This window comes from Crocodylus siamensis, chromosome 5 (assembly GCF_052110815.1).
Source record: "Crocodylus siamensis isolate JL-2025a chromosome 5, ASM5211081v1, whole genome shotgun sequence".
Taxonomy (NCBI): Eukaryota; Metazoa; Chordata; order Crocodylia; family Crocodylidae; genus Crocodylus; species Crocodylus siamensis.
In genome coordinates, this window is record NC_143399.1 from 171,238,391 (window position 1) to 171,262,561 (window position 24,171).

Consider the following 24,171-nt stretch of genomic DNA (forward strand, 5'->3'; position numbering starts at 1 on the left):
AATATGCTGTGAACCATGCTGTGGTCCTGTTAATACTTGGTATCCAGAAATGCTTATTATTTGCCCATTGGATGTATAGCTTTGACGTGTACAATGAGAGCTGCCTTGTTTTTTCATTTAGAACAAAGCTTTCCAGATCTCCTTTGGACCTGTGCTGAAGGTCTTACATCAAGGGACATCAATATTTTGTCTGTTATTGAAGACATTTTTTTTATGCCCTCCAGCAAGGGTCCTTGCCTTACCTTTGAGGCCCATTTACTGAATATGATTACATTGACCAGAGGTGTATGGTTAAGTCCTCCTTGGATTGGTGTCTAGTAGCACCTTCATACATAATAATGGCTACATTGATAGTGACTTCACTGTTAAGCTGGCATGTAGAGGAGTACTAAAAGCATTTTACTACAACCATATATCCTTTAATTTTATTTCCCAGTTTGTTATAATCCATATTTACTTGAACCAAAGACAAGTTTTTTCCCCCAAAAAGCATAGGGAAGAGAAAGCCTCGTCCTGAATTTGAGTACCTGTCTGGGGCAGATGACAGCTCAGCTTCAGCTTTGGCCCCAGGCTCAGGGCTGAAGCCAGAGCTAGGTTGCCACTTGCACTGGGCTGAAAAGGCTCATTTCATAGAATCATAGAAAATTAGCGTTGGAAGGGACCCCCTGAGGTCATCTAGTCCAACTCCCTGCTCAAGGCAGGACCATCCCCAACTATATCATCCGGGCCAAAGCTTTGTCTAGCTGTGTCTTAAAAACCTCCAAGGATGCATTTGATAGGGGAGGGGGCATGCAGCCAGAGGGAAGGATGGGGGAAGACTGGAATGAGGAACTTGAACCCCACACTTACCTTCTGCTTCAACTCTGGTTCCTCCAGCCCTGCCCCAGCCTGACAAGGAGCCGTCAGGCAGGGCCAGAGCCACCACTGTTACTGACTGGCCCAGAAGAGCAGAGCTGCAGCACAAGGTAAGGGGAAGGATGGGGAATAGGGTGGGGAAGGCATGGGGTGGGGGAGATGGGCTGCAGTAGGGACCAGGGGGTGGGACAGACGGGCACAGACATGAGGGCAAGGGGCATGGGGCAGGAACGGTGGGGGGGAGGCACAGGCACTGAGGGGCGGGCAGCAGAGGTCGAAGGCACAGTGGGGTTCCAGGTGCAAGGGAAAAAGGGATAGCAGTCTGGCCCCTTACCCTCCACTTCTTTCCCTACCACAGCAATGTGGAGGACAAATTTAAAATGACCCTAAAACTTGCTTATATTTAAAGGTATAAAGCTAAAATAAAAGGTATCACCTACAAGAATTCTTGCATTTCTTTCAGTTTCTGTAGCTAAAAGTGTTCACAGATCCGCTCCAAATATGCATGCACACACATCCACACCCACCCATCCACCCACAGACCCCAAGGTTCTCAACTATCTGTAACTTTACAGTCAGTAAAAAAATCAGACAACAATTTTCATCCATAAAGTCTATTAAAAAAATCGAGTTGGCCAGAAAACCTCTAAGCAGTTGGAGCTGATTGAAGATTCCTCGTTGAAACAAGCTGGATGCAATATTAAAGAACACATAGAACACAGCAACACTACCTGGTGTCTAAGTGGGAGTGCAGCACCCTCCAGGGAGTCTATGGTAGATGCAGTTTACTGGAAAAAAGCTCTTCCTCCCTCCCTTCCCTCTGACACTGGCACCTACCTCCTTCCTCTCTTCTCTCCTTCTTCCCTCCCTTCCCCCCCACTACCAGAATGAAGCAGTGGCCAGCAGTGTAACTAGGTCACAAGTTCCTGGCCTGACACTCTAAAAGGTTTAGTTCCATTGGCTTAGATGATCCAGCAACCACTTCAGTTTCCCAATGCAGCCACCCTTGCTTCACCTAGTGCATGCTTCATATCCCTTACAAGGATTAGTTTGCATGTCGACAGTGATGGGGAGTGTCTCTTTAAAGAGGTGAGACCTTATATGATAAGTGGGATGCAGAGCAGGCAGAGAGGGTACATGCCTGTGGAGACACTTGGTTGAACACAGCTTCGTGCAGGTAGGGAAGACTGAGTAGGGATAGGAAGGCAACATGAGGGAAGTGAGGCTAGCATACATGACATGGAGAAATCTCTGTCCATATGATCTGTGGCGTTAATTAGCAGCTATAGGGCTCCACAGAAGCCCTATCCATTTCTTTAACTCTCTGGTACACCAAGTTATTATATAGTACCACTGGCTCACCAAGAGCTCTAACATGGACTTCCTTGAAACATCAGGGATGGTACCACAGGCACCACTGTATTTTGGCTTACAATGTTAGATATTCTAGCATGTATTCTATGCAACCCATGAAATGAAACAATAATACCAGATACTGCCTTCTACTCCTGGGAAGCTGAGACCTGCAAGGAGAACAGCATAGTGCTTGGGGGAAGAAAAAATGATATATCTGGGGGGGGGGAAATGTAATATTTGCATATTCCTGTTTTAAAACATCACTTTTCGGCCACAGAAAATTGAGGCTCAGTACTGCCAAGTATTTCAGACATTGTGTTGAAAATATCGCTTCTTCTCACTAGAACAGAACTTAAATGTAAGTCCCCCTTTCGGCTTTAGCTTACAACTCTCTCTAAATTAAAAATAGCCTATCCGTGTACTAAATTTGTTTATGAATAGATTCATCACACAAAAACAACACGTAAGTGGTATTTCTGGTAATTTTTTTACTAAATTGGGACAGTCCTGTGCACTGTTTAAAAACATCATAAAAAGCCACGTGTAGGCTTAAAAAGGTCATATACATAAATCTTAAGACAACCCAGCTAAAAGTCATTTCCTCTGGATAAAGCTAGAGCTTTAATAAATCGGTTGTAAGATTTTCCTCTTCCACTTGCATGCAAGTACCCTGACCTTAAGGTTCTGTGCTTTCCCTGAAATATTTGATGCTGGCACTAACAGCAGAAGCAGCATGGGTTATGTAGGTACTGGTGAACTTAACAACTAGTTGTAGGACAAAGAACCACAAGGTTGGAACTTGACAAGTAAAACAGGCAATTCAGTTTACTATAAAGTAGTGAACTGAAATTACAAGTAGTATAATATCTCGACCCCGCCCCCCCCTTGCTCCAGCCCCAGATAGACAACCCCCACCTCAGCAGATCAGCCAGCCCCTCAATCCTGCAAGCAGCTCCTGGTGCCAGTTTTCCTGGTGTTCACTGGTGCTGGAGGCTGAGGAACTAAGCTGGGGTGGGGGAAGGGACAAGGGGAATCGGGGATGGGGGTTGGTCTGCCGGGGTACGGTTGTTCGTGTGGGAGGGAGGGAGGGGCCTCAGGAGGCTAAAAACAGCCCCTGGTCTGGTGGACTCTCCCCCCGCCCCGCAACTCCCCCCACAGACCACACTAGCCCCCCTGATCCTGCCAAACCCTCTTAGACTCCACCAATCCCTTTGCCCTCTGATCCCTCCAAGCCTCCACAGATCCCACTAGCGGGGGATCTCCCAAAAACCCCTACAGAACCTGCTTGCCGCCAATTCCCCCAATCTCCCCCACTTGCTCTTCCCTCCCACCCCCCCATGATTCCCCCAAGACTCTTCGCTAGCTCCCATATCCTAATTTACGCCTAGATCAGGTGGCCATTTTTAACTTGATCTAACCTCCCCCTAACCTTCCCAGATGTCTGTGCATACCATGTGTGTCACACTATGCATTACTACAACTAAGGTAGAATAAGTATCAAGGACAGGGCTGTGCTTTTTGATCAGAAAAATCCTGATTTTACCCCTGCTGTTGCTATGAAGTTCTGAGTGGACATGGCACATGTTATAGCATAGTGACATATGTGAATGTCAAAACATAGTGACAAATCAAGGTCTCATTAGTCATAGGCTTGTAACAACAGTTTTTGTCACTGTACTAAGTACTGTATCATATTAATGTAACATGGATTACAAGGCATTTACCATTCACTTATTCTTTGTTAGAAGGTAAAATCAACCTTCTGCAAAGCAGAATTCTGGAATAAAGATACAAAAATAGGCAATCATGACTAACGTGCTGTCCTGGAAACTGTAATTATCCATACTAGTCATGTATCATTACTGGACACCAGCTGCAAACTGCTGGAGGGTGAAGAGGGGATTCCTCTAAGGAAATACCATCTAGGAGACTCCACAAGGAGTACTGCACACAAACAATCTGCCCTACACCATTAATCTTACTACATACTTGTTATGCTATTTGTCTGGACTAAGTCAAAACCAAAGCACCTAGATGGATTATCTTGGGTAAGGATGTTATTCTTACCACATGTCGAGGCAAGTGGAGTATTCTGTCGAGCCCAAAAGGACATCTGGAGGTCTGTACCACAGGGTAACCACTTCATTAGAGTATGTGTGGCTGGGGACTGATTTGGCTCTTGCAAGACCTGTAGGATAAATGCAGTAAAAAGCCATAAACATAAAGAAAACAAAGAAATGGATTGCTACACACCTCATATCTTAAATAGCTGTATGACACATGAACCTGGGCACATGCTATGAGCAGGGCAGCCTTTTGTATCTTTTGGCCTTGGTGTAAGTCAGGGGTTTTCAACCTTTTTTGGTTGGGGTACCCCTGGCAGCTGGTCAATGAGCAAGGGTAGGGCGGGGTGGGGGGGAGTTCCCTGGTGGCAGGTCCATGAGTGGAGGGGGGTTCCCTGAACAGCGCATGGTAACAAATCCAGAAGTACCACTGGCAAAACGAAGTGCAGCTGGCTTCTCCATGCCACTGCCACGTACCCCCTGGGGCATTCCAAAGTACCCCCAGAAGTACGTGTACCCCTGGTTGAAAACCCCTGCTGTAAGTTAATTAGGGAAACAACCCAGTAACATCTATCATTTGATACATGACTAAACAAAGCCACAATTATTATGGAAGGACTATAAATACAAGCTTTTAATAACTAAGGAATCGCAATAAATTTGGCACCATTCAGAATTTTATTCTTAGTATTAAAAAAATCAGATAAATCATTACTAGTCAATTATTCAAAGGAGACAAGAATCAAAGCAACATGTCAGTAGAACTCCAGACAACACTTTGACTTTATAGGGTCTTAAATCTTTCCCTGGGACAATCAATATGTATTCACATGAGAAAAAATACACTGAAAAATATTTACAATTTCAGGAATGCTTTGTGGTATTCCTGTATGGCAGATAAACAAACAAGTGTTGTCCTTTCATTAACTGCTCATAATTCAGCCAAGTTTTCATCACTGATCATTTTTCATTTCATTTGAGAGCGAGCACATGAGAGAGCAAAAGGTCTAATGTGAACAGCTGGGATTGTTGAGAGCAGCCAAAGAAGTGTCTGTACCTAGTTTTGCAGTTGTTTGAGAGAGATGCTTGTGTATTGCAGGCATAAATGAATTCTAGTTTGAAAGAAAACTATATACCATAAAATGTGATGAGACCATTTTTGTGCTGTTTTTTATGGATATAATGAAAGATCTTTGTATTGTGCTTCCTATTTGTGTATGTAGACCAGCAGGGCAACTAGGGCTAGGTACAGACATTACACCTATTGTATGCTAATTGTCCAGAAAGCACTTTAAAGACATAAGTAAACAGATGTTCATAGCTCTTAGACCACTTTAAAAGTGGTGGATCTTGTGCTAAGTTAACCCTCAACAGATGAACTATTAGACTAAAGTACTTTCTGTTAGAGCACTTATTTAACATCTGTACCAGATCCCACTGAGTGGTAACTTAAGAGTGTAATCACCACCATCCCAGGTGGTGTTGTGCAGGGCTGTGTTCTAGCCTCAGGCAGAACTCATTTGCTCTGCCCCAATGCTGGGCCAGCCACAACCCCCACCTGCTGCTGTCAAGGACCCAAGTCAGTGATGGCTTCTGATTCCAGCCTTGCTTCCACTCTCTGGCCAGCTGTGAGCCACAGCCTAACGGCAGGGGGAAGAGTTGCCAGGGAGAGAGTCTCTCCCTGCAGCCACCCTAGACTCATGGCACACTGCTGCCTGGCTAGAGGCGCTATGGGGGGAAAGTGCCTGGACTCTGCCTACCTGCAGCAGTCCTGGTCAAGCAGCAGTGTGCTGTGAGCTGGGGTTGCTGCAGGAACAGAGCCCAGATCCCTTTCCCCCAAAGCTCCCCTGGCCCCACAGCGCACTGCTGCCCACCTGGGGACACTGAAGGGGAAAGTGTTCTAGGCTCTGTGTCCCCATAGTAGCCCTGGCCCTGTGGCATACTTCAGCAGAGTCAGGGTTGCTCCTTTCCCCAAGCACTATAGCACAGTGCCACTTTTCACCACCCTGGGAACTCTGGTGGAAGGAGAGAAAAGGGGCTCCTGGCTGCAGCTAGGGGAAAGGAGCCCCACTCCTGGGCAGGCCCCCCAAGGATTCTTAGTTCAGGTCTTAGTGGGGGCTGAGACAAGACGCAGTGACACTTTCTGCCACCCTGCAAACTTTGGGGGGGGGGGGGGAGAGTGAGGAGCAGCCCTGCCCCTCCTAAGGCCCAAGCTGGGAAGCAGGGGAGGTCCAGTTGGCAAGGGGGCTCTTTTTTCACCCCTCCCCGACAGTTCCCAGTGCTGTGAAAAGCAAGCAGGACTCAAAGGGGGTGGGGGATGTGTCTGTGTTCAGCCTCTCCCTCAGTGATCCTGCTTTGCATCTGTCCCCTTCCCTGGTCCACAGCCCCCATTGTGGCTCCACGGAGATGCTGGTGCCCAGCTGCCCCTGTGAGGACTTGGTAGATAGGCTTCCCAACCTGGGTCCTGGCCCCCGGGCATCCCCAACCTGGCGAAGAAATCCCTTCCAGCTCTGCTTCTCTGCGATTCCCTGATTCCTGTCACTGACAAGAGCAGAGCGGGGAACTGCTCCCCCACGTCAGATAGCCAATCAGGGATGACTTGCCCATTTGACTGCACCTAGGAGTCTCCAGCAACCTGGGGAGTCCACAGGACCCACCAGGAAGCATGGGAGAACTCCCCCTACCTGCTGGCCTTGGGCAGTGTGGGCCCCTTCTCCCCATGGAATGGCAAATGTCTGTTTGGTTTTAGTACACTCTAACTTACAGCACTTTAAGTAAAATACAAGTTAGAGTGCTTTTGCCACAGTTTTTTTGAACATCTGTACTTAGCATATTTGACCAAACTGCAAGAGCAACTGCAGACACAGAGTGCATATAATGCATATACAGTTAGGAGTATTTGGGCTCACATGATCAAAATCAGTGCATGTAAATTGCATTACTCAAGGCATGAAAATATATTTTCAGCCTTTAGACATTTACAATTGATTTCAAGCCAAAACTGCCAAAAATATATACACAAAACTAACAAGCTACAGTATTTCTGGTTTTGATGCTCTAGGTATGACGGTTACCAGCTTTTTCAAATATCCTTCTGCAAAGAGATTGTTACATATTTTATACTGTTTGCACACTGAAATATGCTTACTCATGCAACATTTATTTAACTGTATCCTTCAACTGAAGGAAAACTGTAGGGTAGGATTAATTAGCACAGCATGTTCGATCACTTTCTTTAAGGGTTTCTTGTCCGTTTCCATGGTTACCCCACAGGAAGAGTCACAATCTCTTTTTAAAAAGACAGCGCTTATGGGTGATCATCAAAACTTCTAATCCTAATGACCAATGTGAATAAAAGGCCAATAAAAAGAGAGAGATCACCAGGTGAGTACACAATATTTGCATAGTGCTGCCTAAAGACATAGTGAGGACTTCATGACAGTTTACTGAACTGTCTTTCAGATCCTGTGTCTTCAAACAGATTAAAAGGTCATCAATTAGACACCCTACTGGTACAGTCCTATTCTTAAAGTAGCAAAGCACTCATGAAGTTATTAAAAGACAATTCACATCAAACCTACTGTGGAACTTCTACATAATAGTCAGAATATTTCAGCATACTGTTCTACATATTAATTTCTTTCTTTTTAGTGCTTTACTTGCTAATCCTTCACTTTCCTTAGAAGAAAAAGCACAATTATTAAAAAACTTTGCATAGTAAATCTTTTCTGCAGAAATATTTACAATGCCCATCACTTAGCATTTAACATTCAGGGCCCAGATATCCAGGTATAATTTTTATCACCCAAAAATAGTTGTCTCAGGCATTTTTTTTCAAAATCGTGACACGTATGGAGATATTTCCTTCTTCTGTAAATATAATTTTCTATCCTTTGGTCTCATCTCACACCTCAGTCCCCATGAGACTGTGTCTGAGTTTACCTTTTATGGTCAAATCCACACATTGATTTATTACTTTAATATTTTCCTATTATATTTACAGTTAAAAGATGATATAGCTATATTCATACTAGAAGCCTATTTTGAGAAAGGATTGCTGGATGATCATGGTAGCCCTATGGCCACATAACAGCTCTCTAGTCAACACTGTGTGGAAAACCAGGAGGGGTGTAGTCATACCTACTATGTGTGCATACAGGAGGCAAACATTTGCAGGTAAACAAATATGGGTTTTCCAAGTATTGCAAAAATCAACGTCTTCATAAATTCATGCATGTTAAACACCTCTTAATTAACATTTAACTGAATATTTCCATGCAGAACTATATACACCGATGTTTTCTCTTACATTTGAATTTTCTTGGCATGCAACTTATCTTGACTTGGATAAAACAAAAGGGTTTCTGTAGGTCCCTAACAAAAAATTTTTTTTAAAAAATTAATTTTTCCTTAGTTTAGCATCCTGTTGGGGCTATCAAATATTATTTTAATAGGTACCACTAGTGTTACATAGTTAACTTTTACAATCATAACTATTCTTCAGATAATCTGATTAAACATTACTTGCTTCTATTGTAATTATAAATCACCTATTTCAGTTTACCAATGGCACTCACTGCCAACCTACTTACTGAACAGGGAGTGGCACATTTATCTAGGGAATACCCAAACTAGAACAGGACGCAACACAAATAATTTGGGTAATCACTATTTTGGTAAAATAGCCAACTGCCCAACCCAGTGGGCAGTCCTTGTAATTCAAAGCTTTATTTCAGCTGTCACTCTTGTGCTTAGAATCATAGAATAGAAGGGCCACAAGGGACCTGTATGATCATCAAGTCCAGTGCCCTGCCATGGGCAGGAGGTTATTGGGCTCAAATGAGCTCAAAGAGGTGCTTGTCTAGCCTCCTCTCAAACACCTTCAAGGATGGCAACTGTACCACCTCTGCTGGGAGTGTGTTCCAGATTCTAGACAACCTTACGGAAAAGAAGTTTTTCCTTATGCCTAACCTAAATTTTTCCTCAATTAGCTCTTGCCCATTGGTCCTTGTCCTCCCAAGGTGTAGCAAAACCCCATTTTTTCTTTATATATATATGATAGATATGCATTCCCTTCCTTTCCCCAATTATTTCTGGCTTTTCTTTCTCTCCCTCGCTATTCCCTATGGACAAGCATAAACGAGCTCAGACTTAGGATAAGCTTTAACGTTTTTATTTTGGTAGCAAGTTTTTGGTTTTAGATATCCACTGTTTTATATTGTATTATTACTAGGTTTGTTTTGATTTTTACTATTGTATATTGTATTATTATCATTTTTGTATTGATTTTTATGGTTTCATATGGATATTGTATGGTTTAGGCCTGTGTTTGTAAGTGAACCAAAGTCATATCAAGTTTCCATTTTATATGTTAAGCCTCCATCTTGTGTCCTCTGCCTGGGCATCCCTTGTGTTGCAACTTTATGATTCATTGTACCCCTCCCATGTAAACTGGTTCCCAGATGAATGAGAGTGATTGGGAATGACTGAAATACAGTGGTAGCAGGCCTCTACTGAATGGCTTGTAACGACTGGGCCATCACCTCGCATTGATTCATCCAGGAACCATGGACCTTACCCAGGAACAGAGCCAAGAACCCAGCATTTGAAAGACAAAAGACCCTGCAGAACCAGCAACTCTGCCATTGTATCCCATCATTACAGACACCCAAAATTGCACATCCCTGCATGGAGCACACATGCTCAGTACGCCAAGGGCTGACCCTTGCCTGGGTATGCCTCCTGTCACTAGGGTCACACAAGGTCTCCCCCTATAAAAAGGGGCAGTAAAGACAGAACCAGTGGGAATGCCATTTCCATTCGAACCAGACCAGTTTCAGGTCACCTATCCACCCCAGAGCTCCTGCCAGTGACCCCCTCTGGACAACACCGAGCTGAAGGAGACACCGACTGGCCATCGAGGATCAACTTCCAGCCTGGGATAGGTAGATATTACCTGCACACTTCCTCCTACAATTTGGACTCTCTCTCTCTCTCTTCCTCTCTCCTCCTGTACTTCAGTGAACTTCAGCCCCTGCACCAAGCCTCTCTAACCCCTGCTGCCATTGTGTGCGTGTGTGGGGGAGGTGGATGGGTGTGTGTGGATTGGTGGGTGGGTGGGTGCAAGGGAATCAATAAGACATTGTCACCATCTCCCCTGTTTAATAAAAACACTGTCATTTGCAACCCCAAGTTGGGTCATGTTTTACTGAATCCCAGTTCCTTCCTTACCCTAAATTCCAGCCTTGTTCTCTCTCTCTCTCTCAGCCCCACCCCCACCCGCACTCTCTACTAGTTTCCCAATCTCCTCCCAATTCCGTCTCCCCTTTTCTGCCATCTCTCAGCCTCTCCTTGCTTTCCTGCTGTCCCTGCTGCCTTTTAGGCTCCCAGGCCATCTACTGCCTTTTCCCTGCAACTTTCCTTTTTCTGCTTTCCTGCTGCCCTGCTGCCTTCCAGTATCTCCTGCTGCTTTTCTTGCGATTTTCTGCTGTTCCTGTGCTCCCCATGCTCCTACTGCCTTTTGCCTGTGACCTTCTGCTGTCTTTCTCTGCTTTTCCACTGCCCTGCTGCCTTTCAGTCTCTCCTGCTGCTTTTCCTGTGATTTTCTGCTGTCCATCTCTCTGTTTTCAGGCTTCCCCCACAACATCTGTAGTCCTCCCTCCCCCCACCCAGCTTCCCAGCTCCTCATGGCTGTCCTGCAGTTTTGTCCAGCAGCTGGAGCCTTTCTCCAGCTCCCAGCACCTACTGCCACTCCCTACAGCTTCTTTAGCTGTCCCGGAGCCATCCTCTAGCTCTCCATATCCAGAGCCCCTCTTTAACACCCACACTTTCCCTTAGTTCCATTTTCCCTCTCCCCACCTACCTTTTCAGCTCCCCCATAGCTCTGTGCTGGCATCCCTCCCCTGTTCTACAGGCTTTGGGTGTTGTCTTTTAATCAATTAAGATCAATTAACCTAAAGTTACCTCCCCAGCCTCAGTTCTTCAGCCCAGGCCCCTGTAGTCTACATGTTCTAATCCCGGTCCTGCTAAGTTTCACTCTCAGCAACTTTCACTCCCTACACTTCTACTTTCTTACCTTAACCTTTCTCCAGGTATCCCAAGTACACCAAACACATACATACATACATGTACACACATCACAACACCCAACTTAGGAACTCACTTGCGTGTATGTGTAGGTGGGTGCTTTGTGTGTGAATTAGTGAATACACATATATATACACATATATAGATATCATTGTGTGTGTGTGGTATATGACTTAGTAATCCACGTATGTGTATTGGATGCGTTGGTAACTGGAAACTGATTCTGTCTAAATTTGGTGTGTGTAGCGTGTATGGGCTTAAGCTGGTGATAGGTGTGCATGAACCTAGACTGGTTATTTTGAACATGTGCGTAACTGAGTTGCTACAGTGAGCGTGTATGCCTAGTGGGGGTGTATGCACCTAGTGAGTGTATGTATGCTTAACTGATTTTTATGTGTGTATGTGCAATTGTACACCACACCCTCCTCTCTAACAGCGAAATATTGAGATGCTGAGCATTGGCCTGACCCCTAAGGGCTGCCTTTCTGAAGAGTTGTTCCCCTAGATCTTGGTGTTCACCCCTGATATACTTGTAGGCAGCTGCCAAGTCACCTGTCAGTCTTCTCTTACACAGACTGAACAAACCCAGTTCCCAGAGTCTCTCCTCATAGGGCCTATCCTCCAGGCCTCTAAGAATATGGGTGGCTCTTCTCTGTTCCCTTTTGAGTTTATCCACATCATTCCTGAAGTGTGGTGCCCAGAACTGGACACAGTACTCCAGCTGTGGCCTCACCAATGCCAAATAGAGGGGAAGGAACACCTCTCTGAATCTATTTGCAACACATCGGATGATGCACACCAGGGTTCTATTTGCCCTACTTGCCACTTCATTGCATTGTTGGCTGATATTCATCTTCTGTTCGTTTGTCACTCCCCGGTCCATTTCAGATGCAGTGTCAGCCAGTGGACCACCACCCATCATCTAGTTATGGTGAAGGTTCTTCTTACCCAGATGAAGGACCTGGCACTTTTCCCTACTGAACCTCAGCTGATTGCATTTGGCCCATAGGACCAGTCTGTCAAGGTCATCCTGGATACTTACCCTCTCCTCAGATGTGCCCACATTACCCCACAGCTTGCGTGCCATCCACAAACTTAATCATTGTACTATCCACACCCTCATCCAAGTCATTGATAAAAATGTTAAAGAGCATGGGCCCAAGCACTGATCCCTGGGAGACACCACTGGAGATGGCCCTCCAGGATGACGCCATCCCATTGATTACAACTCTCTAGGATCGGCCTCTGAGCTAGTTGTCAACCGACCTCACTGTAGGCTGGTCTAGGCCAGTACCCTCCATCTTAACTGAGAGAATCTCATGGGAAACCATATCAAAGTCCTTGCTGAAGTCTAGGTAAATGATGTCAACCTCATGTCCCTTGTCCAGCTGCTTAGTTACCTGGTCATAAAAGGACACCAGGTTTGTTAGGTGTGACCTACCCTTGACAAAGCCATGCTGGTTACTTCTTAATACTCTGCCAGTTGCAAGCTTGTGATTGATGGCCTCCTTGACAAATTTTTTCAAAGAATCATTTTTTCAAAGATTTTTTCCCAGGACCAAAGTCAGACTGACCAGTCTATAGTTTGCAGGGTCGTCCCTCTTCGCTTTCTTAAACATGGCTACTACATTAGCTCTCTTCCAGTTACTCGGGACCATTCCTGAGTCCCATGACTCATCAAACAGCTACACCAGAAGTCCTGCTATGAGCTCATCCAGTTCTTTCCGGACTTTTGAATGCAGGTCATCTGGCCCAGCAGACTTGAAAACGTCCAAATGTTCTAAGAGTACCCTCACCTGTTTGGGACTGATTTCATGTGCACTGTTGTCTTTACCTTATTCCCTGGGCCCCTAGACAGGTGACCACTTCCCATCTGATTTCAGGAATACTGATGTGAAGTAAGTATTTAGGAGCTCTGCCTTTTCACAAGGATCAACTATGGGCTGCACTCCCCACCCTCCCTGGCCTCCATGACTGCACTCCCCTCTGGATGCTGACCCATTTTTTCATTGCATATACAGGCAGTCCTTGATTTAAGATGTTTTGAGTTGCAACAAATGGCACTTACAATGTTTATAAATTGATATCATTTCAACTTTCTGACGTCAGTTTCAATTCTATGATGCTTGAACCAACAACACACCATGTCAGCAAACATGTTCACTGCATCACCCATCTCCCTGGAGAACATCTGTCCAAACTTCCTTGGACAGTTTAAAAAAGCAGACAAGACTAAAGAAAAACCTGCAGCCAAGACTCTTGAGAAGACTCCAGCCAAGAACCCTTTAAAAAGTACAACCAAGAGCCCTTCAAAAAGTCCAGCAAAGTCACCTCAAAGAAGTCCTTCCAAATCCATATGATTGCTGTTTACAATATAAATACATTAATGTAGCTATATTACTCACCTATAATTTATTGAGTACAAAATTCTGGGGGTTTTTTTTGGTGAAAATAGGGTATCAGGCCTTGGTTCGGGACCCAACCCCCCATTTATAACATTGTTCCTATGGGAAAAGTGGTTCCAAGTCATGACATTTCAACTTAAGATGTGGTTTTCTGAAACCAATTGTGCCATAAGTCTGAGGACTGCCTGTATGCCTCTTTTTTCATTTTCAAAAGTTTCCTAATATTCTTGTTGAGCCAAGCAGGTCTCTTGGCCCCTTTCCCTCTTTTTGACTCTGTGGGGACGGCCTCTTTTTCAGAAGTGAGAATTTCCTCCTTAAGGAAGCACTACCACTTCTGAACTCCCAAATTATCTAGTCACTGGTCATGAAGGGCATTTCTAACTAGACTCCTGAGTTATCTGAGCAGAACCTGAACAGAATTTATATAGAACTATACAGGTCTCTTTGAATTACTGAAGTTATACCAACACTGTCACACCATTCCATCCCCCTCAGGAAAATAACTATATATGGGTGACAGAGATTTCAAGCTAGAGTTCTGATTTTTTTCCCCATCGGCCTTAGTCCACGTACACACATTCAATTTTTCCTGGGAGAGTCACTGAACACAAGATGTTCAATATTTTTCTCCCAGAGCAAAAATAGCCATTCCAAGAGAAAAATAGCCCAAGAACAACCAGCATCAGGATGTCTGTACAACTTATCCTTGTGAGAGAAGCCACAGCACCATCTTCCAGCATCCCAGCATTCTTTGCTCCTCATCCCACCCCATAGGCCAGTGCGTTGCTTAGGCTGGACTGTACTACTCCAATCAAGCAAGGAGCAGAACATGCCCTCTTCACAATTCCACTTTGTTCTGTAGTGAGATAAACACTGACTCTAAGGAGTCTGGGTCAGCCAAACAGGGCCATCTTATGCACTGTTGCCATCTGTTGCCAGGGAGACTGAAAGAGCCTACAGAGCATGGTTAGATATGTGCACAGGAGGCCTCTAACTGCACAATGTCAACATTACAAGCTCCCTGCCCTCAGGAGCTCAGCATTCAAATGTTTGCTCAGGCATCTCCCCAGCAAGGATTTCTATCATGAGAACAATCCCAAGAGAATTCTCCCAAATCATTCAAAGGTGTGTGCAGCCTTAGTCAGCACATGGCATCAAGAATCAATTAGCCAATACCTACATATCTATGTGCAGCATGGTGGCAGAGCAATCAAAGCATCTTATTATGATTTGGTTGACTGTTCTAAACTTGAGCTGAAGGCTCAGTAGACCCAGTTGTAAATGGAAACCTGGTCACTTAGGTTGAAGAATCAAAGGCAACCAGATACGATGCTAGAACCATCTTTCTCTTGTGTATCATTGGCTACAGTAGCCTGTGTGCTTTAACTGTACTAGCCCAATAAGCCACTAGACTAGACCTTCAAATTATCTGGGTCCTACATGACTGTTGTTTTATTGCAAGAATTACCTGCCAGGTTCTTCCCAACACAAATGACAAGGCATCTAAGTAACAGTGCATGAACTATCAAATGGAATGTGATAGAGACATTCAAGTGTTCAAGACATTCAAGCAGATGGAATCCAACTGTCAATATGACAGCCTAAAGAGTCAGCAAGAAGTATGCTGAAAAGTCAAGTGAACTTTGCAGTCATAAAAGGAAGCTTTTGCTCCTTGTTAAAGCCATTTTTTCCCCTCTCAAAACTTCTAAGATGTTTCACAACCATACTGCCTAGGAATCCTCGCCAATGTATGAGTGGAATCACACGAAGAGTTCTGCTACTGGCTGGCCACTGATGACCCCCAGAGTTCATTAGAGCTGTCAGCCATTTAGCTCTAATATTTACGTCTCACTTTAAAAATCCTTCTAAAAAAGGTTTTGTCACTTCTGAAAAAGCCAACTAAGTGTAACATCCGCAAAATGTGCAAGCCATTTTGTACTTCAAAAGTGTTCCAGTTTCGCATTGCTGTATATAATATTATAATTGAAATGTGACCATGTTTGTGTCTGTATTGGCCTCTCCCTTCTTTGTCAAACTGAGAACAAATGTGTTGTCTGCTACAGAAAAAACCTCCTTTGTTTAGGCCCTTTGTAAACACATCCTGCTGTGTACTGTAAACAAGAGAGCACTGGGTTCAGTCACATTAGTAGGAGGATCAAACCCTAACCTGATTTGCTAAACTGTGTAGTGTACTTTTAAAATTAACTCACTAAGAGAGAAACTAAAGCATGGCAATCCCTGATTGGAAAATTTAAGGGTGATGCCATACCAAGGTATATAGGAATCTCTCAGCTGAAGCTCTAGTCCCTCTCTTGGGGTTGCTGAGGGCTGCAAAGCTAAATGTCATCTGGGAAGAACTGCTCCCTATGAGGGGGGTCTCCCCTCCTTTATTGGAGAAGTGCGTTGGAACTTTGTGAAGCGGAAATCCAAATTCAGGGATCTCACATTTCTGGGTGGGGACTCGAGTCACGTTAAAAACTTATTGTGAAATTTTAATCCACTGAAATTTTAATCTGGGCCTTCTTGCTGCTGACCAGTGCCTGGCAGAAAGGTTACATAATGTTGAACAGAGTACCACAATTAACAAATTCATTCATTTCCCATTGGTGGAGAGAATAATTGCAATTTTAGTCTCAAACCAGTGATTTGGAAGGTAAAGGGGGAAAAATGTTGCACTTGCCAGGCAATGAGAATATACCTTATGGGTCAGACTGAACATGTGCATAATGTCTGTATTACTTTGGAAATAAAAAATAATGATGTAGGCAAAAAAATGTCTACATCAAGAACAGAAACACATGCAGGCTCATGGTACTCAGCAATTCCACATCAAAGATAACATCTGCATTAATGAAGAAACTGGATTCATTATGAATACAGAATATGGGCACACAATATTTTAACAGTTGACTGATTTACATTTTGCTTTTCAGTTTCTGGCTTCCCTTTTAATGAACCTCACTTTGTTGTCATGCAAATATTCTATAAGAAAATGACAGCCTCTGTTGCTAATAACATCACAGCAGGAAAATGTCACTTTGATAGTAAGACCATAAGTGAAAATATATCAAAATCACTCCTTTTGCAGATTAGTCATTAAGGTAAAAGCAAAGAGTTAATAATATTCACTGCACAGATGGTTCTAAATTAGGAGGAGTTGCAAATAATTGCAAGGCTATTACAAAGGGATGTAGAGAAACATGGGCAGAAAATAATTCATCTTGGAAAAACTGAAAGTTAATGCATCTGTGGGATAATAATATGAAACATTGTCAATGAAAGAGACAAACTTGGGAAGCAGCTACTCAGAATTAAAATAAAGGGTGATGCTGGACAGCAATTTAGATGTATTAGGAATGTGGTATGACTATAAAAATGATCAATGCAATTAAAGAGGCATATGCAAAGGTCACATGAAAGAGAAGGCAGACAATAGCCCGTTTTCCTGTAGCACTCTAGCAGCCACTTTTGGAAAACTGCTCCAATTTCTCAGAATCACATTACTGGAAAAATATTGACAAATTAGAGTAAGTTCAGAGAAAATAAATGAAAATGATCCAGGTGTACTGGAGGAATGGATTTATGTGACAAGACTGCAGGAGGCACATATGTATACCTGAGCTAATAGTCAAATTATTTGTAACTAGTGAATTGCCCATCAAGAATGACGGGGGATGGGTGGGCAGGTGGGCACGAAGTACTGCAATCCACTACCCCACGCCACTGCCGCCTCCCAGAAGCAGGGAGAGGGAAGCTTGCTCCGTCTGCTAGCACCCTGTACTGCCTCCACCTCTACTTCCAGAGCCGGAGGGAATGGCAGGGACAGAGTAGGGTGGTGGAGCACCACCATGATGGCTGGGACAGAGCTAGCCAGCGCAGCTGCCACCTCCAAGGAGCAGGGCTGGTGGAGGGGTTTTAGGAAGCACTGAGATTGGCTGTTGAGACAACCAATCAGAGTGATCCAAGAGCATTACAGACAGACAGACAGACACAGACAGATGGACTAAGCCCTTTATATATATAGAACAGTCTATAAATACCTTAAGAGCTCAAACCACTAAAGAGGAAACAATATTTTTTGTGGGACATAACAGCTCAACTAAAACCAGAACTGAGAGACAAATAAACATTCACTATTCAAGGTGGACTCTGAGCTCCAGGGTAAGTGAACACTAACTTCTAGCAGCTGGTTATAGTCTTTTAGGCTAAGTACAGACATTCAAAAAGCCTGAGCCTAAACTGATTCAATCTTCACAGGTTAGTCTAAACTGCATAGATTGAATGGGGAAGCAAGAGAATACACATTCAATTTTGATTTCAGAAATGCAGCAACATGCCTGCAGTGGCTTGGGTCAGAAGCCAGGGGGTTCCAAAGCAAGCCCTCCCTTCCCTTTGGCAGTGGCAGGAAAGTTGGGAGAGAAGCTATCCATGCTTTTTCCCACTCTATGCTTGAGCTGGGGGTAGGGGTGTGGCCAGGCCAAGCCAGGCTATTTGGTATGACTGGGGAGGGGTTTAAACCCCCACCCTGGTCTGCACAGTCCCCAACTGGGGTATGCCTGGAGGGGGAGAAGGGAAGCAACCCCTGCCAGTCTTTTCTCCATTCACCCCATGAGCAGCAGGGGTGGCATGACCGGGGGGTGCGAGGGGGGAGGGAGGGGGGTTTAATCTCCCAAGAATTTTTTTCTCCCTCCACCTATGGGCATCAGACCCCAGCTGGGGTCTGCCTGGCAGGGGCACAGCAGCCCCTGCCAGGCTTTCCCCTCCCCCACTGCTAGCCATTTAGGCAGCAGGGGCAAGCCTGGAAGGGGCTGCTGTGCCCCTGCCAGGCAGACCCCAGCTGGGGTTCTGTGCTGGTGGGAGAGGGGAGGGAGGTGGAGATTAAATCCCCCTCCCACCCCCCCTTTTCCATCAAGGGGCCAGCTCTGGCTGGCATTTAGCCATACCCGCACCCCTACTACTCGAGTGGCAAGTGGAGGGGGGGGAAACCCTGGCAGGCTGGGGTCCCATGCTGGTGGGAGAGGGGAGAGAGGGGAGGGATGGGGGATTAAATCTCCCATCCCTCCCTCCTCTTCACCTCAGGGGGCTGGCCCAGGGGCTGGCCACTCCCCCTGCCCCCAAGCAAGGAAAAGTGTGGCAGGAGCTACAGTCCCAAGCAGGGTTTCCCACCCCACCCCCTTCTCAGCTAGCCAGAGCAGTGACAGTGCTCCAGCTGGGGAGCAGAGGGGCAGGACCAACCCTGCTCCACTGCAGCAGACAGCATAGCTCAGCCCAGCCCAGGGTTGCAAAGCTTAACTTAAACCAGGAAGGGGTCTGGGAAAGAAGTTCCTTAAACTGGTTTGACCTAAATCAGTTCAGGCTGATACTACATTCAACCCAGTTTATCTTAAACCAGTTTTGGCGCATTTTAAAAGTGTTTTTTGTGCACTGAACTTCTGTTCTGTTACAGGTTTAAACCAGTTTCTGATCACTTAAACTGGTTTACATGTAGCTTCTGTCCCTAGCCCTATGGAACAGCTCAGCATAGCCTAAGTAGACAGCTAGATGTTTGTACCAGGGTCAAGTGAAACAGGCTGGTACTAGGGCAGCACATAAGTTCTTTGCTACACAAAAATGCTTCTAGAAATTCACAGGTGCAAAGATCCAAATACTTTCCAGCCACTCTGATGCTCAGGTGGTACTAAAGAGCTGGGAAATGCACCAGAATTTAGCCCATTAGATACACTGAGTCAGCAATGGCATTGATACCCTTCAATCATGGTCTTACATTCAATTAGTCAATGGACCAATTATGAAGATCATAATGCACTCAACCATTGTGGTAATGAATTTAACTTAGGAAATGACCCAAGAAAGAGTATATAAAAGCTTAATTTCCATAATTTTATATCTAGATATCTATTTAATTCTTTAAATATTTGAAAGCATGCTGTTTTCTTCCAATTAGAAACAGCTGTTCTCAAATACCTATAAAATGCTATTAACTATGTAAGACCACAAAGGCCATGAATTGCCCATCCTATTAATTAGCAATAGTAAACAGCTATGATAGTACTGACCACTCTAACAACAGTATATGCTATCACCATTTCTGTTTCCAACTGGGGGACTGCCCTGAACAGCAGCTCTTTTAAAATGGGTGGCACTGTTCTGATATTCAATCACTTTTTTTAAAAAGAGGTAAAAACATCTAGGGAATCTGATAAAAGAAAATATTTTAAACCATGGTTAATTATAAGCATGGTCAACTGCCTGTAAATTTACTTGAGAATAAATGCTATGGAAGTTTAGTTGTACATATTTTTATATAATAACATAATGAAAGGGCTGCCCACTGAAGCAGTTCATTTTTAATTGGGTGGGGGGGGGCACATGAATAGCAAAACACAAATAATATTATTTATCTAAAAAAGAACCATCTTGGCAGTGTGGTTTTTTTTTTTTTTTTCAAATGAGACATTGCTATTTACTTGAGTTTCTGAATGAATTACTTCATGTTTGGAAAATTAGCACCATATGAACTGAGAGTTGTAGAGTTTTGCAGTTTATACGTAAAACTGCAAAACAAGATAATCCATCTACATGTAAGGAAATGTGTAAAGTGCAGGGCTCATTTTCACAAGCCTCCTATCTCTTAGGCAGTCCTGGCAAAGACTTTGGCAAAAACTGGACATAGAGCAAATGTACTTTGTGGGTAGAAAAGCAAAACAGTAAACCTCAACAATCTCAATCCAGGTTCTTTGAAGTATTTTATCAATCAAACAGCCACAGAGATGTTGCATTCACTTGGGGCCAAAAACTGTTAGTGTTTGAAGATTAAAACTAAAACATGGAAAAAATGTGACAAGCCACCAGGAGGGGAAAACAAATTGTACCAGAAACAGTACTTCATTAGTTAGCATTCTTGTCATTACTTGCGGGGCGTGATTATCGCCCTTGTTCTCATCCATTCACTTTAGTTAAGGTAAGACAAGGCAGTAGAGGCAACTGCCTAAGGAGAACATCTTAGCATACAAATGGAGCTTGTCCGTGGAGGGTCTCACAACACTGCAGAGATTCCAGCACTACTGCAACTCATAAGACTCCTACAGAAAGAAGCTGACATCATTTTTATGTATCCATGCTGCTCACTATAGCGAAGTAATACCTGAACTAGCTTGAATACCAGAAGCTGTCTAACCAGAGTAGCACAGAGCTGTGGGGGCTCACTGATGCCGCGAATAATACTAGGGAAACTCATTTTATCAGTGGGCCTAATCATGATTTCATTTGCAGTAATCTGAGTCTGCAGGAAATGCTTGGAAGACAACAGAACTATACCAATGTAAAACAAGCTAAAATTTAAGATTTTGTTGACAATAAAAGTGTAATTTAACTGTAAAATTATATGCTCTGTACATATTTAGAATACATATTTCTTTTGCTTTTTAGAATGCCCAAAATTGTAAGTTTGTATGATCTGAACAGACTAATTTCATCAAAAGGACATGATGGCACAACTTAAGTGTGAAAGGAACTTCTAGAGTCCTCAGATATAACTTGGTTATTTTAATTTTTCTTCAAAACTTACGTTATATATACTGAGTTTAACTGAATTACAAATTAAAAAGGCAAAATTTTACATGAGTAAAATACATTTAAATCCAACCAGACTTGAAGGATTAATTTATATAATTAATTGGATCATATTATTTTAGACCCACCCAATCAGGTAATATACTTTTGCAACAAAAACATCTGTTTTATCAGGGCAAAATTAATGAAACACACAATAATTACACTAAAAGAATAGGGTTGTAACTGATACAATAAATACCTGGACACCCCATTAAGATTTAAACATCTGCCATCAAACAACGAGTTGTCATCTCAGAATGTCAAGGGGATTCAAGTAGGGCTGGAAGGGACCTCAAATATCATCTGGTTCAGCCCCCTGTTCAGGGCAGGATCATGCCTGACTATACCATCCTGGTCAAGTGTCTGCCTAACCTGCACTTGAAAGCTTCCAAGGACAGACATTGCAAGATGTCTCCAGGTAGCCTGTTCCAGTGTTTAACCTCTTCACGGTTAGAAAGTTCCTCTTAATCACCAACCTAAATTTCCTCTGCTTCAGCTTGAGGCAACTGCTCATAGCCTTGTGTCCTGCAGTTACAGAGAAAAGCCCATATCCATCCTCTGTGTACTTGCCCTTCAGGTTTGAAGACTGTTATCAAATCCCATTTCAGTATTATCTTCTCCAGAATAAATAACCTTATTTCTTTGAGTCTTTCCTCATAAGTCATGCCTGCCAGTCTCCTAATCATTTTTGTTACTCTATGCTGGACTCTTTCCAAACTGTCTACATCCTTCTTGAAGTGTGGATCCCTAAACTGGGCATGGTATTTCAGGTAAGACCTCACTAGTTTTGAACAGAGCAGAAGAATCACCTCCTTTGATTTACAAATGACACTCCTGTTAGTACAACCTAGTTTGCTATTTTGTTCGGCGGGGGGGTGGGGGGGGGGGTTGTGGGACTTTTTTTCCTGTGGGGATGGCTTTTTTTGCAATGAGAGCACACTGTTGGCTCATATTCAGCTTATGGTCTAACCCACAACTCCTTCTCTGCAGTTGTGCAGCCTAGCCTGTCATTTCTCAGTCTGTATGTGATGCTTTCCATCCCAACTGCAGGACTTTGCACTTGTTGTCCTTGTTGGATCTCATCTGTTCACCTAGTCAACTGACAATTGTTGAAGCAATGTCTTCACTTAGTGACTGAGGTAAACTACTCCTAAAAAAATAATGTAGTAGCTTCCAAGAAGCATGCAACTATATGCTGAATACAGAAAAATTGAGGGCAGCTGCAATATAAGTATTTGACAGTCAAAGTTCTATTTAAACTATTCTTCACTGAAGTCCCAAGCTAAACATACTTGATGATAACTGAAAATTCTATGCCTCAATTTGCTGGTTTAAATGATGACCTGAAATATGTAGAAAGAGATGATAATCTTTCTGATGAAGGTTTGCACAGCTAAATATACATTGCAAACAGCTCAAACCTAAGTCAGATTCTGACACACTATTTAACTTCACATATTAACTGAAGTAGACAACCTTGATGGCAAAGTTGGCAATGTTCACACATATTTGAAGACAGCATGATATGGCAAGGCCATATTTTCAAAAAGCTGTCAAAAATATACATTCATATTTGTCCATGAGGAAGTAGCCATCTTTTTTGTGGTCTGCATTTAATTTGGCAGCTGCAGCACATTTTCATATTCCTTAATAGACGGGTTAAGCACCTTTGCTATGTCAGAACTATGAGTACAAATACCACCCAAAGGTTTTCTTTTCTAATTTTTCTGATTCAAGTATTTGCTTCTACAGTCAACCCTTCCCATGGCAGCTAAGCCTAAATCAAGAACACTAAAAACATAGAAATAAAATGCAAAATGAATGTAAGTTAATTTCAGAGAGAAAAAAGAAGCCAGTTTTTATGCGGCTAAAAACACTTGACTGAGGAAAATTGATGGCACTTCACTGGCATCTGAAGAACCACGGTGATTTATACATGCAAAAGATCTTTCTCAGTGCTCAATGTAAGAATAAGCTAACGATGTTCTTCTCCATGTGCAGAGATCACATCAGTTTTGTTTGCTGGTTTTAGCACTGCTCAGGAGGGCCAGAAGCTGCTGACTTGTAATCTCAGCTCTTAACATTGACAACCTCCGTGGCTTTCAGCATTTCATTTAACCTCTATCTTAGTTTGCCTATTTGTAAAATGCATTGCAGGAGTTGTGTCAAGTTAATGTTTGTACAGTCCTCTGAAAATGTAAATCACTAGGGTAAGTGTTAGAAATTACTGTTATGAATGCTTCCTGCAACCTTTTGGGTATTCAGAAAGCCAACTGCTGCAGGGGGAACAGAATATTCTCATCTTATTGCCAGCAGATCTGCATGCACAGCTCCCATCTCTATTAACAGGAATTGTGCATGTGCAATAAAATCCCAGGACATCTAGGGGAGCTTCAGTAACAATGAAAATAAAAGGAAATTATTTAAAGTTACAAACATTAAAAATAACTTTTGTAAACGTGTTAAGGGTATTTAAAGCAAAAGTTTTCATTTTGATTTTATTACAAAACATGGTATCCTTTTCATTATTTCTTAAAAATTCAGTCATAATTGTGCAATTGTTTCATTTTATATTAAAACAGTACATTGGTTAACAAGAATTCTTCATCCTCCCTTCTAATCTCTTCTCCTGCACATCAATATTTTTGTTTTGCTGCTGAAAAACTCTTTCTTCTCTAAGCCATACTATTTTTCCTTTAAGATATCTTTTAATTTCATCCAGTCAATTATTGTCTATGTAACATACTTTTGCATAGCTATTAATATATTATAATTTAATTATAAATATCTAA

The 24,171-nt window shown here is 43.2% G+C and overlaps 1 protein-coding gene across 2 annotated transcripts in view; it reads right to left on the reverse strand.

Annotated features, from left to right (window-relative positions):
- The window catches only part of CDK14 (cyclin dependent kinase 14), a 614,101-nt gene that overhangs the window by 261,842 nt on the left and 328,088 nt on the right, over positions 1–24,171 (reverse strand). For both annotated transcript variants that reach the window (XM_090047105.1, XM_090047106.1), the window contains one exon: positions 4,279–4,399. In XM_090047105.1, the coding sequence (XP_089903231.1) occupies positions 4,279–4,399 (121 nt within the window). The remainder of the gene's footprint in view (positions 1–4,278; positions 4,400–24,171) is intronic.